The sequence below is a fragment of the Cuculus canorus genome, chromosome 4 (assembly GCF_017976375.1).
Source record: "Cuculus canorus isolate bCucCan1 chromosome 4, bCucCan1.pri, whole genome shotgun sequence".
Lineage (NCBI taxonomy): Eukaryota > Metazoa > Chordata > Aves > Cuculiformes > Cuculidae > Cuculus > Cuculus canorus.
Window position 1 is genome coordinate 13474319 of NC_071404.1, and position 19055 is coordinate 13493373.

The 19055-nt window shown below is 42.6% G+C and overlaps 2 protein-coding genes across 2 annotated transcripts; one reads left to right on the forward strand and one right to left on the reverse strand.

Annotated features, from left to right (window-relative positions):
• The first annotated feature begins 4574 nt into the window (after positions 1-4574).
• On the forward strand, positions 4575-11072 carry GRPEL1 (GrpE like 1, mitochondrial). The gene is made up of 4 exons (XM_054065752.1): positions 4575-4730; positions 5388-5556; positions 7095-7176; positions 9682-11072. Exons 1-4 carry the CDS (start codon positions 4678-4680, stop codon positions 10026-10028), a joined length of 651 nt encoding a protein of 216 aa, XP_053921727.1. The 5' UTR covers positions 4575-4677; the 3' UTR covers positions 10029-11072.
• A 1353-nt stretch (positions 11073-12425) lies between these two features.
• On the reverse strand, positions 12426-18778 carry LOC104062598 (transcriptional adapter 2-beta). The gene is made up of 2 exons (XM_054065750.1): positions 18489-18778; positions 12426-17124 (listed from the first exon to the last, which is right to left on the reverse strand). Exons 1-2 carry the CDS (start codon positions 18756-18758, stop codon positions 16132-16134), a joined length of 1263 nt encoding a protein of 420 aa, XP_053921725.1. The 5' UTR covers positions 18759-18778; the 3' UTR covers positions 12426-16131.
• Between the last annotated feature and the right edge of the window lie 277 nt (positions 18779-19055).

Genomic DNA, 19055 nt, shown 5'->3' on the forward strand with positions numbered 1-19055 from the left:
CTTGCTCCCACCACAGCTGATTATTTAGTTCTGATTAGGATGACATACAACATATCTGATCAGGGAAGATACAACACCCTTTTGCTTTTACCTTCTAAACATTAATAATACAATTCGTATTTGAAAAACAGATGGCATTCTGTTTGCTGGTTGAATATAAATAGACTATATCTTAGTATTAGGAGACAGAACAATCTCTTTTTCTTTTAGAGAAACAGAAATGCTTTAATTTTTTATTTGACTTTTCAAGCACAAATCTTGCATTTATGGCACTTTTCATCTCAAAGAATTATAACTCTCTTCACTAAAAGTGCAGTGTTAATAACAAAACAGAGATTTATCATTCAGTTGACATTTTGAATTTTCAAAATATCACAGAAATTCCCTCGTGCTCTCTAAACAACTATCTTGTAAGGTACTGAAAAGATAACTACACTTCATTTGTAGTTGCAGAAATGTGGAGATAAGATTAAATAATTGCACAAGACCACAAAGCAAATCACTAAAGGAACCAGAAATTATATCCAGACTACCTAATTCTAACACTAGTCCACAGAAATTAGAGTCATTTTTAAGCACATCAAGTGGAAAAGTAGCAGCTGGTTAATGTTTTAGAATTCTGGATAAACATTACTTATCATCAAATCATATTCAAACCTCATATTTATGTGGAAAAAAAAACAATGCTTGATATGGAGATGACCGCTCAAGATTAAAACTATACTCATTACCGAACATCTGTGACTGCCAGCCAGGTCAAGCAACAGATGATGGATCCTCATTAGCAGAGTTTAAAAAAATTCTAACCCACTAGGTGGCACTACAATTAAAACAGAAGACACTGGAACGGCGCAAGCCAGAACAAAGCATGAAAGAACTGGGAGGTTTTTCTGGTCATAGTGGGACACTACTTACAGCCAACATCAGTCATGATGCAAACAAGCTCCATGTAAACTTGCATGCTCTCTGTCGCGCTGTATATGCTGTTTAGTCTTGACTCATCAGTAGCTGTGCCAGCTGTGGAGTTTTCTTGACTTAATGGGTCCTAATACAAGAATGAACTTCTTTCAGAAATCTCTAATCCACTATATCTTACATAGTTATTAATGAGACATGCTGGCAATGGGCTTTTCACAAGAGTTCTGTATTAATCAGGCACAGCTTCCAGAGATGGTAGGCAGCAGAGAATGAAGAAACACTGAAATAGGAAACTATATGCTAAGGGTGCCAGGGGAAAACAATAGACAAGAAAGATGAGACAGACACACTGCTTGTCTAGGCTTTGCAAGGCAACAATCATCTTCCCAGGAAATATTTAAAAAACATCAGACCTAAAGATCCACTTATTTTCTCTGTCTCATTGCTTCATGGCTTTCTGTGGGTACTGTTCTTTATGGCTATTCTTATTTTTCTCCTTGTTCTCTCTGATCCTTCCTCAGCATTATCTACATTTGTAACAGATTTCCTCAGCTACCTCTTTCAGTATTTCTGAAGATGAGGCTTGGGATTTGTGCCTTATCTTCTTTCCGGGAAGCAGACACTGACAGCACTACAACCACTCTCTGTATGGACGGTACATGGCATACACCCTTTTTCTTTGCTGTGTTCTGCACAGGAGGGCTGTCAGACTGTACCAGTGTCACACCACAAAACAGCAGTCTCCAAAATACAAAATCCATGGACTGCAGAACCATTTGATTCATATCTTAGAGCTGTCATCTGTTGTCACTCAAGAGTTTCTATTTGTATGCTACTAGCTCTTCCAAATCTTCTCACAGGTGGAGAAATCCACATCCATGTAACTATAAGACATAGCGAGACTCCTTAGGGTATAACAGTTGCCACAGTATGAAGCCGCTGGCCTCATTATGCTGGCCTCATTATTCATCTCTGCAGAGGCCGTGAAGCACCACATCATACACAAGTAAACCTGCCAAACAAATGCCATGCTGAAAACTTTGTGCACCCTGCCAAAGTTTGACTGAACTTAGCAAGGTCCTAACTTCTGTGAGATTCTCATGCAGCAAGCCAGGAATGTCTTCTGTGGTTTTTTTGGGTTTTTTTTAGTATACTTTAATTACAGGCTTGAATGTAACATTTACTGAATTTGTATTATGGAATCTGCACCTTCTCTATCCTTCAGACTTTGTTTGGAAAGTGCACAAATGTATGCAAATGCACAAATGCATTGGATTAACAGCTGGTGTTCAGGCATCTGTGAATAATCTAGCACTCACTGCAGGACTGTACAATACATGCCTGATCTTTATATTTTTCCTCACTTTTAACACATTAATGAAAACTAATTGACAACACTGTCAAAGTTAAGAAGTCATCTGAGTATCGCTGAGCAGGGTTTCTGTGGCCTCCAGCAGCACAGACACTTAGAATCATAGAATGCTTTGGGTTGGAATGGACATGTACAGGTCATCTAGTCCAACCGCCCTGCCGAAACAGAGATGAGATTGTTCAGAGCCTGATTCAACCTGACCTTGAATGTTTCCAGAGATGGGGCATCTAGCACCTCCCAGGACAACCTGTTCCAGTGTGCAAATTTGCACAGTTAGGTTGCACAAAAAGGTGGCCAAACCTGGAAGCAGTGGATGAGCAACGTTATCCCTTTTACTGAAAGCTCAAATTTATGATCATGATTACCCAGGAAAACACTATACACAGTTACAGCAAGTGTGTACACACACAGGTAATGAAAACCTCTATGGGGAGGTTTGCAAACAAACTGTTCACCAATGCTACAAGGTATTACTGTAAGAGGGTTATTCAGGAGTTTAAAAAAAAAATAGCTGAAATCTTAAGCTTAATCTTCAAACTTTTCCAGTCAGAACTTGCACAGGAAAGAAGTGGGAGACCTTATCGCTGTCTGCAGTGCCCTGAAAGGAGGTTGTATTGAGGTGGGTGCTGGTCTCTTTGCCCAAGTGACAGGCGATAGGACCAGAGGGAATGGACTCAAGTTGCACCAGAGGAGGTTTAGATTGGACATCAGGAAAGATCTCTTCACCAAAAGGGTTATTGGGCACGGAAGCTGCCCAGGGAGGTGGTGGTGTCACCATGCCTGAAGGTGTTTGAAGACAGGTAGACAAGGTGCTCAGGGATAAGGGTTTAGCAGTGGACAGGTATGGCTGGGCTGGCTAGTCTCAAAGGACTTTTCCAATCCAATGATTCTGAAGGAAGAAATAAATCATTATGTTAAAGGAATTAATTAGCTTAAGCAATGATAAGAATCAAATCCTGGCCAGCTTGTAGTTAGAAAGAATGTGATTGTAACAGGAGTTTAGCTTGTTTACTAGTTGAAAGAAGGAACAAATCAGGTATTGAAAGAGCAGTCCCCCAGCAGGAACAAAGGACAGACCTGAGCTCACCAAGAGGACGCAATGAGGAAGGAGATGGATAAAGACCATCAGCGGCTTCTGAAGACACAAAGAAACTGTGATGTGCATACAAGAGTGGGTGATAAACTATGATAATAAGTTCCCCGGAAAAACAATGCACAGGCAACATATTTGCAGGAATCTGTATGTATATGTATGTTTAACCAGTATTTCCCACCCACCCCCAAATTTATAGGAGTATGTTTAACCCGTATAATAGTCATGTAATCAGTCTCAATAGTCAGACACATTAGGTAGGTCACGCCATGTATACCCTGGTGCCATTTATTAAAGGAATATCTGCTTAATAACCAAATTGGCATTGATTATTGAGTTTGGCTTTTCACTGATACAATATGTGGAATATTTCAAAGTAGAATATTTTGATTTAAACTGAAGTACAGCCTAGTTTTGTCTGGGCAGTTCTGTTTGTTGAAAGTTGGACAGGATGTCCCTCTGATACCATGTTTTCCTTAAAATGTTTTTTAGACACTGTCCTTTCTTTGAAAATGATAACGTATCTTGTAAAGAATGATTTGTGCTAAAAAGACGCTTCTTTTGTAATCACCTGTTTGGAATCCTAACTAATCTGAAAGGCAAGGTCAGGCAAAACTGGAGCCAGCTCCAAATTAGCAAGAGCTTTGACTGTTTTAAAGTTTCATAACATTAAAATTAGACTTTGGAAAGTAATGGAACATGCATAAGATTTCTGGGAAAACGTATACATATGCATTTAAGTGGGAAATCGATCCTGTAACAGCCTTTGTGTTGTGGCATGGGATTGATGGACATCATTCCCACATGTTGCCCATGCCTGATAAAGGATGCTCGCTTTCTAAAACTCCAAAATTAGTCTTAAGAGAGTTTTATTTGCTGACAGTTTCGGTATAAAATCATAGAATCACGGCGTCATCACAGCATCAATTCTCTGCGCCTGTGATTGTGTGATTCACTACAGTGAGATAACTGCAGTCACAGAACTGCCTCCACCTTGCATAGACAAGCTTTGACAGGAAACTAACAAGAAACAAAGAGCATGCAGGCTCTACTTGGGACACTACGCTGCTCTTTAATACCCTCCCGCTCCACCCACGAAACAAAATGGCCGCCAGAGTGCCCGCCCCTCCCGCCATGAGGCGGGGCGAGGCGGGCACCGCCCACGTGACCCGGAAAGAGCCGCGCGCTCCACCTCCCGCCTCTCTCTCTCCTGAGTGGCCCGAGGCGCGCGTCGCTCTGGGCGCGCGCGGCCGCCGATTGGAGGGGGGGCGCGTGCAGGCTGGGGGGAGGCGCGATGGCGGCCGTGGCGCGGTGCGTGCGGCACCCGCTGCTCAGCTTCTCTCTGAGGTGAGGGCCGCGCCGCGCCTCGACCAGGAGCGCCGGGACGGGTCCGCATACCCCGCCGGGCCCTACCCGGCTCCCTCTGGCTCCCTCTGCCTCCCCCTGCCTCCCCGGGAGCGCGGCCTGGCGCGGGGACCGCCAGGCCTGGCCTGCGGTGTGAGGGCCGCCGGGCCCGAGCGGCCCCGTCTCGGGAAGCGTCGGGAAGGGATAAAGGGCGATCTCGGCGTGGTAGAGAAGAAGGCGTTTCTTCCGTTCTCCTTTAGCAATTCGCAGCAGAGCCGTCCTGGCTGGCGTGTCTGGCGATTGCATCATGTAAACCGGGGGCGCTTTCTGGTAGAGCGCTGTGCCTAAAGCGAGCTCGTGTTCCCCTGAAATGGGCTGCGACTTTCCAAACGGAATGTAATGGGCGCTTACGAGCTGCCTCTGAGCGATTGTTAGCTTGCAGCGCTTACTTTTTGCAGCAGTTTAGATGGGCCAAGTTCAGTTACTTCTGATGAAACACTCTGCAGTTTTCGCAGACCTAGAGTGCTTTGTGTCGATTTGTGCTTTAATGTGAGAATTTTGTAGAGGTTGACCTGTCAAAGTGTTTAGTATGTCCAGAGAATGCTAAATATCTTATGAAGTAAGCAGCTGATTAATATTGTGTGTGTCTTTTTGCCTTAGGACTTCTCCACGACTGCTTTGTGTAGCAACACAACAGAAAAATACTGGTCAGAACTTGGAAGATGACCAGAGTCAGAACCAGAATGAGCAGAAGGTTGAACCCAGCTCTGCTGAGAAACTGTTGACTGAAGAAAAGGCGAAACTGGAAGAGCGATTAAAAGAAGTTACTGTAAGTGTCTTTTGGTCATCAGGCTGCACACCTTAGAAACCGCATAAATTAGAGTGTTCATTACAGGTTCTCGTTGCACTGTCCGGATGCAGTTGTGAGAAAGCTGTTTAGTTGTTGAATGAAAACCTGCAATTCCATAGTTTCTTTAAACTTAAGAGTTAATGTACTACAAGAGCGGCTCCAAAATTAAGTTTTATTCCAATTTCTGGATGGAATTGAGGCTCTTCCAGCCTGAAAATTTGTTACCTAGTTTCACTGACTTCAGTTCCCTTAGGTTTTGCTCAGTGGAGAAGTTTTTGGAAGCCCATAGAAAGGTTTGAATGTGTTTTTAATGTGTGTATATTTATTCTAAGACTAGGCTTTCTGAAAACAGATGCTGACTTTTCAAAGGTCAAGGTTAATGATGCTTAGCTTTTCTACAATAGATTACTTAATACATACTTAGGAAGAGGAAGTTTCAAACATTCTCTGTTGGAGTGCCCTTAAAACACAAGGCCGAAGCCTCACATTCCCTCTGTCTGGCCTTGTGTATCTTGCATTCTCTCCCATGTATGACTTCCACAGACAGTGAAGACTGCCCTGAGAGGTGTGAGGTGTGGATTAAGCAAAGGTATTGTTTTTCTGGATGAGTGCTTTATATAAAATGTCTTTCTAGAGCGTTTGAGACATTGAGAGGTAGCCCAGAACCTTCTGTTTCCACCTATGGATTATAAGTGGATTGAGTTTTTTTTCTGTTGCCCTTCCCAAAGCTCTGAAGGACAAAATTGAGATGTCATTTAACATCTGTTGACAGCATTTGCTATTGGCTATCTAACATAGTACGTCAGTCAACTCATTGACTGCTTTTTTGTTTTGAGATCCTTTACTGGCATTTGCAGGTTGGGTATGTTGGGAGTGGAAGCCCAATTTGGAGTTCTGGGTTGGATGGTAAAGCACTCACCCTGAAGTACCTAAGTTTATTGATTTTCACTCTTAGTACATCTTTTGTTAGATGGCCGTTTTGCTGAGAATAGACCAAAACTTAACCTGAGCAACAAAAGAATTAGAATTTGTAGTCTGTAAAGTTTGAGAAAAATGGAGGATACTTTGTTGTGTGTATGGAGGTAGTAGAAATGGTTTGAAAGTCATGGCTACGTTGAATCTCATTTACCAGAGTATCAAAATACCGTATGACGATGAAGGCTTTCTATGAACACATGTCAGAAAAAGCAGAAATCTTTGGTCTGTAGAACTTGATATAACTGTAGAGTTAAAAATGTCTTCCAGGTCATCTGTCAGAAACTGAGAATCTGGAAACCCATTTTATCTCCTTCCCCTCACTTATGTCTGCAATAAAGTGGAGAAAACATCTGCCTTGGTAGGAAGGATGCTGTGATAGTCAGCATGTTGTCTTCAGATTACTCTTTAGATGATGGCTTTAGGCTGCGTAACTGTTTAAAATGCTGTTTTGTAGTGAATATGTCGGTTTGAATTATTGTCAACTACCTAGCCACCAGGAATGAAATCTCTTCTGCTACTATTTTTTCTTTTTTTTTTAGGACAAGTACAAGCGTGCCTTGGCAGATGCAGAAAACGTGAGGCAAAGAAGCCAGAAACTGGTAGAAGAAGCAAAGTTATACGGTCAGTGGAGGTTCCTTTTGTGTATTCTCCTAAGACCCAGAAATGCAAAGCTTGGAAAATTGAGCTGACTGGCCCATAGTTTTCACAAGTTGTATTTACCAGTAATTCTGACTACTTGGTCAAAAAAATATGTTTGAGGCAGAGAGATTTGAACGGTTCTTCACTTTGCATCATCTCACTAGACAAGGGCAAGATTTAAACTGCTAAAGTCAACAACACTTTTTTTTTTTTTACTTTGGTATCAGATTTCCTACGATATCTACTGCGACAGCAGATTTTTCAGTAAGGTTTGCAGTCTGAAATTTGCCTCTTCCACATACTTTTTTCTTAGAACTAACTGCAAAAGTCTGAACAAAGGGCATGGAATACTGGCTTTCCTTCTGGTTTGTTTTATGTGTTTGTTTTGAATTCATTCTTTTTCACTTTTTTCACAGGGTTTTTTTAACCTTTTATATTTGAAGAACTTTTATGTTCTGGTGAAGGCCATAGCTTTCGAGTAAAAATAAAGCATTTAGATGGGCAGCTTCTTTTCAGTGGTAGAGATGTACAATCACTGGGTATGAGGAGTGCCAGAAAATGCATCTTTGTCAAGAGCCAGGCTACTGATAGCTGATCTACCTGTTTTGACAGTTTAAACACAAATCTGTAAAATGGAAAATGTAGGCAAATACTGCACAGAAGACTGCCATATCATTTTAGTGTTTGACTGTTGCTCTGGCTTGAAAAATGACCTGTCACATTGCATAGTTTAGTTCTGAATAAGAAGTTTTAATTGCTGAATATAGGGTCTTCAGTTAATGTGCACTGTAAGAGAAAACATTTCTCAGTTACGTAGTATCCTTACACTGTTTTCATGGATGTTTGCTTCATCCTGAAGCTGATTTTCAGTAAACATTATTTCACTAATATGATAGTGCAGAAGGGCTTTGAGTCATATCTGAGCTCAGAGATGCTACAATAGAAATTAAGTACTCCCAATAAAATTTCTTGTGAAAACTAAATTAAAAATAATATGCATGATTGTAAGTTTTGTCATTTATATATGACTGCTTTTTCTGTTGAAGGAAGAGAAACTCATTTCTGAAACTGGTATAAATTTACAGAAATGCAGTCACAGATATCTGCAGCAGTAACTTACACAAGAAAAACTCAAAACTGAAAAAAAAAACACCTGCTGAAGAAGATTTTAGATATTTGTTTTGATCCAGATTACTCGACTGATGGTTAATCTGTGTTTGGGACACTTGATCTCTAACCACCATTTTAGTTTTACTTTAAAACCTTGATTCAGGAACAGGTAGTCCAGGGAAGCTGTGGCTGCCCCATCCCTAGAGGTGTCCAAGGCCAGGTTGGATGGGGCCTTGGGCAGCCTGATCTAGTGGGAGGTGTCCCTACCCACGGCAGGGGGGTTGGAACTAGATGTTCTTTAAGGTCCCTTCCAGCCCAAACTATTCTGTGATTCATTTGTTCGTATTTTTGGAACTACTTGGACACTTGGTTACTGTTCTGTAAAGAGCTTAAGTCTCTGTGGAGTTGTGCAGTTTTTTAAAGTTCACTTGCCAGAGAACTAGCTGATCCCTATAAGGTCTTGCAAGCTATTCCATAGTTTCAGGGTTTTTTTTCTTGTTTAGACCAAAGGCTTGTCCTCTGGTAATTCTCATAACGCTTCTTGGTAAGGAAACAAAACATCTAAATTGTGAGGTAGAATTAAAAGGGCTGTCTGTGGCTTATAAAAAAAAAAAAAGATCAGGGCTACCAAAATTCAGAGCAGTTTGTCATGGGTTCTATGTAGAAATGTATTAGCCTGCTGAATTGTTTTGATTTTCCATGATTTCTAGAGACAGTTCGTCTCAAGTGAGATTAGTCCAGATTCTTTAAGTGTGAGCCAGAGAACAGCTTCAGGACATAGACTGTCATTAGTGTGGGAATTGCTTAGTCTTTACAAGGCACAGCTTTGGACTCTGTAAAAGCGGTTTGTAGTAGGAGTGAGAGGTGTGAGTTCTTTTCATTCAGGGAAGAATTCTATTAATTTCTTGGACTCATCATCAATCGGACTACACGCTTTTTCTTCTGCAAATATTTTTAGCACATCAGATTAATGGGTAGGAATAGGGCAACATAATGCTTTGAAATTCAAGTGAATCACAGGATGAGGGAGATGTGAGAAAATGACATTAAGCCATATGAAGATTTTGGTAACTTTAGTTAGAATTTTAACTGTTAATGCCAGGTCATCACCATAGCTTTAGTGCTTTTAAGTATTAGGTTGAAATACAACTAGAGGAGGTGGTGTGGATTTCAAGGTATCTGTAAATAGTTCCGTATCATCAAGTAAAATTGGTAAGGATATTTTACCCCAGATGTTTATGGTGTTGCATACCTTGTTAAAAATCTAAGACTACAGATTACTGCTGTAGGTCTTGGGGTGATGGTGGGTGGGTTTTTTTTAACACTTCTTTCTCTAAGTGAGCTTATGTAATTTCCTTCTCTTGTATTTCTTTTTAGGGATTCAGAGCTTCTGTAAGGACTTACTAGAAGTTGCAGACATTTTGGAGAAAGCAACAGAAAGTGTTCCAAAAGAAGAAGTTAAGGATGAAAATCCTCACTTGAAGAGCTTATACGAAGGTCTTGTTATGACAGAAGTACAGATTCAAAAAGTGTTTCAAAAACATGGCCTGATCAGACTGAATCCTGTTGGAGCCAAGTTCGATCCCTATGAACACGAAGCATTGTTTCATGCTCCCATGGAAGGGAAGGAGCCTGGCACTATTGCATTAGTATCCAAGATTGGCTACAAGCTGCACGGGCGTACACTGCGGCCTGCCTTGGTGGGTGTTGTGAAAGACGCTTAGCTGCTTAATCTGAGAATTTAAAATGCCATACAACTATTAAACAGCTGGATGGTTTTTCTCTTACACCATGCTTTCCTCATTCCTTTGCCTCCTGAGAGGTTTAAATGAATTGGTTGAGGTCTCCCTGTGAAATTGAAGCAACTGATGAAATTCTCCTGCTTACTGGCCTTCAGCATCGCTCTCTTCTCAATCTCTCTTCTCACGTATGAAATACAAGAGCCATTAAGCCCACTAGTGCTTTAGATTAGGTAACATTTTTTGCAACTATTGCTACCAAAGATGTATTCAAGTGAAAGGAACAAAATACTCACAAGAATTTTGCAGTCTCACATGTATCACTATTGTGTAGATTGACATTCCAATTAGCGGTTCAAAAACTTCCTTTTATTTTGTAGAATCTTAACATTGCAGAAGTGAGTGAAGCAGTACAAATAACCCATTTCCTGCACGTGTCCATCAGTTGGTACAAACTGATGTGATAAATGCCCTTTTTTGTCTATTCAGAAATAATCTTGCTCATCAACTTAAATTAAAACCTTTGCGAATTCTGACCTGTAATAAAAGGCAATGGAGAGTAGACATCTTTTGTAATTGTTCAGCCTTTTTTGTTGTACAGTAACATTGACTCAAGAAAACCATCTAATACTTGTATGGCATTGAAGAACCAATAGAATTTATTCTATATCTAGATTTTTAATTTAATGATGTATAAATTTCTTTAAACAATTTTTATAGTCTTGTAACTTCCATACTTTACAGTTTGTGATGCAAACTGTAGTTACAACGCTGCTGAAAGCCAGAATACCCAAACAAGTGAGTAGCTGAGAGTTTGATATATACTGTCTTTTAAAATTACACAGTTGCATGTATGTGGCTCAAACAAAAGTGTCAACTTAGTTTCATCTTCATTTTCTGCATTTACTCAGCTTCAATTTTGAGTTGCAACAGAACTTTTCCCATAGGCAGCTCTTGCCATGCCGTGACTCCACCTGCTGCTCCTAGTCCTGCAGAATCAGGCTAAAATACAGTATATGATGAACTGAATGCTTTGTCCTGCGTTTGTCTGGTCACCTGGACGGGCGGTCATGGAGCCTGGCAAATTACACAACTGACAAAGCATCTGTCCTCTTTTTTTTTTTTTTTTTTTCTCCCATGCATTTAACACACAAGACAGAAACTTCAAACTTAATGTTGTTAGGACCTGGTAAACAGTAAGTACTTCTGATTTTTTCACCCTTGTTTCTGGTTGTCTTGGATTAAGGAGCTTCTTACCTTTAGGTCAAGTATCGGTTATTTCATTTTCATTCAGATTTAGAGTTACCAGCAGCTTACTGAGCAGTAGGCCTATTCATGGTGAGAAGTATTGTTCTTTTAAGATTTTTTTTCTCAGTGTTGGTTTGCCTCATGGCAATCAGTTAACTAGAAAAAAAACTAGGTGCATGCTGCTGTTTGGGGATTAGTCATGTTTAGGGATTCATTCTTTAAGAAAGAAAATCAATGCTTTGACGGGGTAGGTGAGGGAGAAAAATTTTTGGTGCCCAAAATAGCTACAGTTTGGGGGTTTTTTAAACTAATCAAGTACAAGGATCAAAATGCAAAGATTGAGTGTAAAACTACAGGGAAAGAAGGGGACTTCTGTATGTTTAAGTTGAATTTGGAAGTAACTTCCTCCCATCTGGGTTAGAGCACCCTGTAGCTGTGTGAAGTAGGACTGAAGAAATGCTTTTATTGTCCGGGGATTGGAACCTGTGCTCAGATGTAAAGGGACCAGGGTCCATTTATGTAACTTTTAAGGACAGTCATGTGGTGTTCTGCCCCCCCTCCCGAGCCTTCTGCATCTAAACTAAATCTAATAGTTAACTTCCTTAGTACAGAAGTTTTTCCTGTTGGGCGATTAAAACAAAGGGACAGGTTCTTCTGTAGCAGATCAAGATTTTGTTAATGAACTTTCTAGTGCCTCGCACACACTCTTTTTTGGACTACATTATTTAATTCAGGGTGCTCTTAAAACATGAGGTACTGCTAAATGTTCAGCACAAGGCTCAAACTAGTATCTTAAAAGCTGATAAATGACCTATTAAGTGTTTCCTTTTCTTTGGCCTGCCAGTTCAGAGAGGCTTTCAGCATGGAGGACATCAGTCTTTACTGGAAACACAAACCACCTGTGCACTCTGACATACACCTGGGAGAAGCACTGAAGAAATCAAACAACAGAGTGATGTGGTTCTGAAATTTAAGCATCAGAGCAGCCAGCAAAGCTTCCACCAGTACCTCTGGTTTAAGTATTTCATAAAGACCACTTCACTCATCATTTAGCTAAAATGCATCTCCATTTGTTGCTTGAAAGCCATTTTCTACATTACACAAGCTATGCTGCTGTTAAATCAATAATGGAAAGAAACTTTAATATGAGTTTATTTTCCAATATACAATGCAAAAAAAACTTGTAAAATGCTGAGCGTGCACAACATTAGTTAGGTTTTACAGGATTTTAGCACAGGTGTTTGTGTGTCTGGCACAGCTGCGCCAGTACACCATTCAAATGAGTGCAACATTCCCTTTAAGGAAGAAGCTGATGAGCTGAACATGCTCACCAGGGATCTTCCTTCACAGTATTTAATGTGTTTTCACTTAAGAGCAACTGGGGCACATGCAAAAACATTTTGCAAGAAGAGATAGTAAACTGAAAGGCTATTGAAGTCTGTTAACAGTTGCAAAGAAATTTGATGCAGCCACCTCAAAGAATAATGGCAGAGAGCTTAGTTTGTGTGATTTACAAGGCAGTTTATGGTCAAAGACTGGTGCAAACCTACTAATGCTTTTCTTAATACTTGCTGGGACTGCAATGGAACATAGGGCAGGAGGGTCTGTATCCAGAACACTAATAAGCCCTTCTGCCTTAGGTAGTACACACAGAATGGAGATTAATGCTCCCTTGTCACCTTGTGAGCAAATATTACTGTAAAACATCACTGGGACTGATTGAAGTAAACATACAGCATTAAAACAGACTTATTGCTGCCTCTATCAGTAGCAGATGATCAGTATTTTGAACAGCTTATGGAGTGTCACTTTTTCATAGGCTTACAACAATGCTGTTAGGAGAGATACTATCATTAGTAATATCTTTAATTAGAAAAGTCAAGAGCATTAAGCATATAAAACACCTTCTCATTAGCAACATGACAGTTAGGTTATTTGCACAGTAACGGAAGCGCTTCCAGATCAAGAAGATACAAGTTGAAGAGCTCTTTGCCATGTTTTTTCTTAGCCCCTTCATAGCAGAGGAGGAGAAGCTCTAGTAAGTTGCTGCATTAAGATAACTGCATCTCAACTTAGAAACAAACAAACAGACAGCAGCTCATAACAAAGGAATGCTTAGACTATATCAGCTCCATGTGAAAATATGGAACCGCAGCATCCTCTAGTGCAAGTCACCTTTAAAGTTAAAAGCATAGCTGACAATAAGACATTGCTTCTAGGGAAGCCCTTTCCAAGGGACTAGTATTTGCTAAAGCAAACATTTACCACCTTGAATTTCCTTGCAAGTATAAAATAAATATTGATATCCATATTTCATACATTAAAAATACTTTATTTTACATTCATTTTGATGTTCAATAAGTTACGTCTAGCACCGAAGAAACATTTTTGAGGGGCTGAGGAATCAAGAAACTACAAAGTGTAAATGGAGACTTCACTTCAATGTTTAGAAGACTCATTGGTGCCTAGATTATTTTTAAGTTATTGTTCAGATGGGCTTTAGACTATTGCTTCAATTAGACTTAGATGTGCCAAAATATTGTAGAAATACAAAAATTGCAGATTTGAAGGAAAAAAATAATAATAAAAAAATTATTCCTTTAAACTCCCAGCTACATGCAGAGTTGAGGCTCCAGAACGCTGTCTATAATGGTATGTTATGGCAGTTAGGTAACAAATTACAGGAAGAGCCAAATTGCATAATGGAAATACTGGAAAGAAATGCTAAGCTTCCTTTCCAGAGGAGTAAGACAGAGAAAATAACCAAGGGTTTACACCTTATGAACTTGTGTGCTGTTTGTATGTGCATACAGGGTGGTTCTTAAAGCTACTCAGCACATTGGAGTTACTTCCACTGCTGCCAAGGAGAAATAAGTTTTGTCTCAAGTAGTCCACAACAAACCACTTACAGGTAGGCCAAACAAAGTTATTACATCCAAGAACATAGCCCTTACCTTTTTTGAAGGGAGATAACACCACAAGCTCAAAAGGAAAAGGCACTAGAGTTTTGGTTTTCCTCTTTAGAAATGCTGGCTTTGTAATTCTACCCCTTTGATACAAACTCACTGGTAACACTATTTCAGTAATGCCGGACATATAACTGAAACCCCGTTCTGGTCAGTATACCTCTGCGGAGTTGCAGAACTAACACCATTTAAGGATTTTGTGGTATCCTCACTGACTACAGCCCAAAGCATCAAACCAAGGTGACGCTTCCAGTGCTTGCACTTGTTCTGAAGCCATTGCAGCTCCATGTTTTGGCACACACCTGCACTCTAGAAGACCTGCCCGACTGGCCTCTGGTCACAGCATCCTCCTTGGGACATGGCTAGTGGAGAGACTTAGGCATGAATAACACTGTGCTAACTTCCATGTGGCAACAACCAATTTTTGTTCTTTTTTTTTAATTACCAGCATGGGAATTTAAGGATTAAATTAGCACAAAAGTCTTTTTCTCGTCTTCCTTCAAGATCTTTCCCTTACCCAGTAGCTCTTGCTAAAAGATCTTGCTGTGGATCAGGCACTCCTGTTCCACGCTGTGCTTGCCTGTCAGGCACACCCAGTTCAGACTACAGTCCTTACCTCTTGATATGCATTGTTCTCACTGCAGTGGTCCGCATTCACAGTTCTCCTGCCAGATCAGTAATGTCAAACTTCAACCTGTTTAGCCCAGTATGTTACAAGATACCTGCACCTGGAACCCAGGAATGGCTTCATTTACAGCTCTGCACTACAGGCGCACAGTAGCTGTGCATTTTGACTTCATCTGTATTACATCTCATTTTTATTTTTAAAAGCCCATCTCAGTAATTGCTCTCAGTTTGAGAATCTCGCTCCCTTTCCCTGTCGCCTGCCAGCTGAATTCAGGAGGAGAGACCTCCTCTGCCCACACAAAGAAATTATGGGTACAAAGGAGAAGAAGGCTCCTTGACAAGAGAAAATGGTGATTTTTGCTGCCTGACGCTCCCAACTGCTGCACGACAACTCACTGCCTATTTTCCCAAACCTGATTTCTGGCCCAAATCAGCTACATCCCAGTAAGTGCTGAGCCATCCTCCAGAGCAGAGCACCACAGCTGTCCCGTACTCTCGCAACTTTCCTACCAGTTCTTTAACACTGATGCTTCAGTGGGTTTGTTTCAGCACAAACTCTAGTCAAAGTTATGTCTGGATCAGCTGGGTGTGAGGTTAGCTCTTCAAGAATCCTTTCCACAGCACAGGCACTCAAAGGCATCTCACCTACTTAATTTCTCTCACTCCCTGCCATGGATCAGCTCTACTGTATCCTCAACAAAAATTCACCCCACTGTGACAGCACCTTGGCTGTAGTTACTAAGGAGAATGTTCTGAAAGCTTAGCAATGGTCATAAAAATCCCTGCTCAATACGCTCCTGAGCTCAGGACTTGTGTCCTGAAACTTGGCTTTCCTGCCAGCATTATACCAAAATAAAAGGGAGAAGTTTCATTTGCTGGAAACTATCCCTCTCCTTCAAAAAAAATAAAAAGCAAGGATTACACCCATATTCATCTGTCCAGCAGTAGGAAGTAAAGAAACTACTCTGGAACCACTGGACTTGGATCCAAGTTCACATGAAAGAAATCTGTTCTAATAATGTGCCAAAAGCAGTGAAATGCAATGAGAATTTCCACAATTAATTATTTTCCATGATCAAAGCAAAAGGACCATGGATCATGAATACTGGGGGTGGTGGTGTTACATTTTTGCTTATTTTTGTTTTTAAGTGACATAATTTCTGTATCTTTAGGGAGGGAAGGAAAAAAATAACAGTCCTTGAGGCTACAATGGGCCTCTCGTATGTTTTTTTTAGATCAGCTGAGTTTCATGAAGCATCCCTGGATATCCAACCACTTTCTGTTAGAAAGTTTAAAATCCTTTTCTTCAGTACCTTATCTAAATAACTGGGAAGGCGACTTTTTGAAGGAATTCCTTGTCGCTTTTGGAGATGGTCTTTAATGATTATAGTTTTCACAGTCACATAACGTGCAGGAGTCAAATTTAGTGAGCTACAGAGCACCTTTTCCCTGTCAGATAAAAGTTCAAAGCCAGGCAGGTTTTCAATGGCAGCAAATTCACCCTCTTTACCATCTTCCTTCCCTCTCTTGGAACTAGCTATGTTTTTGTTCTCCTTCCTTTTTTCCCGTTTATGCCTGGCTGCCTCGTATTCTGCCGACTCTTCCATTTTGGTGATTCCATTGCGACGGTACCGCTGCAGCTCCCGAATCTTTGCTCGAAGTATCCTCTCCTTGTGCATGTTCTCAAAGAAGTCTTCAAACTCCTTACAAGACATGAACTGGTACAGAGGCCTCAGCTTCAGCCTCAACTCCTTCTCTTCTTTTGTGATCTTTCGCTTGGGAGTTTTCTCCTTGTCCTTTTTATCCTTTCCCAGAAAGGCTGGAACCAAGTTATAGTCTCGTGCAATGTTCTTCCGCCGTTGCCTCTCCTTGAGTTTCCTTACATACATGTCTACATGAGCTCTTTTTAACTCTATCTCCACATCATCATCGTCATAGTTTACCGAAAGGCCACTGATCAGAGTCTCTGCATCTTGATCGTATTCGATCTCGTAGTCATCCCGAAGGGGCATGTATCCCAGCTGCTGCTGCTCAGCCACTGATATATCCAATGGTGGGAGTGGCGTGGTCAAGCTAGGAGAAAGTGGGCCACCACTGGGACACGTGTGATCTGTTACTCTGTTTGGAATAGTGTCAGGGATGCAGGCTTTTCCCAGGTTGCCATGGATATACATGCTCACATAGTGTTCCATCACCTCCTGAGGTGTTCGGGATGCTCCCACGTGAGTAGCCATGTCCTCCTAAACAGAAAATAAGGAGTGATAAAATAATTCCCATTAATACCTCCCGCAGAATGTGCACTCTCGCTACAGCCCGACTTCTTCCCTGCTCCTCAAAGGCCAACTCACAGCACTGAAACTTGTCCAGCAATACCGAAATAAGTCACCTTTCCATTGGATCTAAACTTCCAGGTCCAGGTCAGTATTTATAACTGCACCAGAGCACATAAGCCACGAAAGGAGCACCAGGAACATGCCTAAAGCCAGCTGAATCAGATGCTCTAGGTACAGCAATACCGTTGAGGCGCTGTATCCACATGGGGATTACTGAGTGTCCATTGCTCACTCAAACAGTCAGCTTACCATGCACAGGCGATATTCTATATTCCATGCCATTGCTGAGATCACAACATCCCTTGGATTTTGCTTACTTCTCCTGCCTTGTCAAAGTGCTTTTAGAGCAATATTGAAATAAGGAAAGGTAGTATTAACAGTAAGACAGTAAAAGCTCAACATGAGCTGGGAACATGCACTCACAGCCCAGAAGGCCAACCGTATCCTGGGCTGCATCAAAAGAAGTGTGGCCAGCAGGGTGAGGGAGGGGATTCTGCTCCTCTGTCCCTCTCTTGTCCAACAGACCCCACCTGGAGTACTGTGTCCAGTTCTGGAATCCTTAACAGAAGGATATGGAACTGCTGGAACGGGTCCAGAGGAGGGCTACAAAGATGATCCAAGGGCTGGAGCACCTCCCATACGAGGACAGGCTGAGAGAGTTGCGCTTGTTCAGCCTACAGAAGAGAAGGCTCAGAGGAGACCTTATAGTGACCTTCCAGTACCTGAAGCGGCTACAGGAAAGCTGGAGAGGGGCTCTTCATAAAGGCTTGTGGTGAGAGGATGAGGAGGAGTGAGTATGAACTGGAGAGGGGCAGATTTAGACTGGACATTAGGAAGAATTTCTTCACCATGAGAGAGGTGAGGCACTGGCACAGGTTGCCCAGGGAAGCTGTGGCTGCCCCGTCCCTGGAGGTGTTCAAGGCCAGGCTGGATGGGCCTTGGGCAGCCTGATCTGGTGGGATATCCCTGCCCATGGCAGGCAGGTTGGAACTGGATGATCTTTAAGGTCCCTTCCTGCCAAACCATTCTATGATTCTATGACTGTATTTACTCGCTGTCAGTTGTTTTAGAACTAAGAAAAGCCACGATGAGGATGGACTTTAAGCTTTTGAAAGAGAAAATTCTTTCTGTTCCATGCAAGAGAACCCCCAGGGAATCAGTGCCTGGAGCGGCGCTGCTCTTTGCCGCTGCTCGCGAGCGAGCCCGGGGCGCTCCCAGCCCCGACACCCCGCGCCGAAGGGCCCAGGGAGAAGGGTCCCTCCCGTTCTTACCCAGTTGCCGAAGCCGAACTGCTCGATCGCGTCCAGCAGCAGCTGCTCCTCGCGGCTGCTCCAGCCGCCCTCCGCCTCGGCGCCCCAGAGCGTGAAGCGGCCGCCGTCCACCAGCTGGTAGCCGTGCCATCGGCGGTGCGGGCCGATCTCGGCGCCCGCCGAGAAGCAGTCGGGGCAGAGCTCGATATCGGCGCACTCGGTGCAGCGGAAGCGCAGGGAGCTCACCTCGGCCAGGCAGTACACGCAGTACTTCTTCCCCAGTTCCGCCATCTTACCCCGCCCGCCGGCAGCGCGCGCGCACGCGCGGCCGCGCCCCCGTCCCCGCCCCCGCCTGCCAGCGCCAATGGCAGCGCGCCCGAGGGGCGGGGCCTCGCCGCGGGCGGCCAATGGGAGCGGCGGGACACAGGAAGCCGTCGCCATAGGCCGAGCGGGACCCGCCCGCCTTTCCCGCGGCCAATGGGAGAGGCGGCTCCGCACCACCCCGGCGCTGAGGGGGCGGGACCACGGCCCAGGGGGCGGGGACACGGCCCAGGGGGCGGGGCTGAGCGCCGTTGCCTGGCGACGGGG

Coding starts and splice junctions, on each gene's coding strand:
- LOC104062598 (XM_054065750.1), bottom strand. CDS start 18,758: ATGGCGGAACTGGGGAAGAAGTACTGCGTGTACTGCCTGGCCGAGGTG. Junction 17,125..18,488: donor AGTTCGGCTTCGGCAACTGG/GTAAGAACGGGA, acceptor TTTTCTGTTTAG/GAGGACATGGCTACTCACGT.
- GRPEL1 (XM_054065752.1), top strand. CDS start 4,678: ATGGCGGCCGTGGCGCGGTGCGTGCGGCACCCGCTGCTCAGCTTCTCT. Junction 4,731..5,387: donor CTGCTCAGCTTCTCTCTGAG/GTGAGGGCCGCG, acceptor TTTTTGCCTTAG/GACTTCTCCACGACTGCTTT. Junction 5,557..7,094: donor AGCGATTAAAAGAAGTTACT/GTAAGTGTCTTT, acceptor TTTTTTTTTTAG/GACAAGTACAAGCGTGCCTT.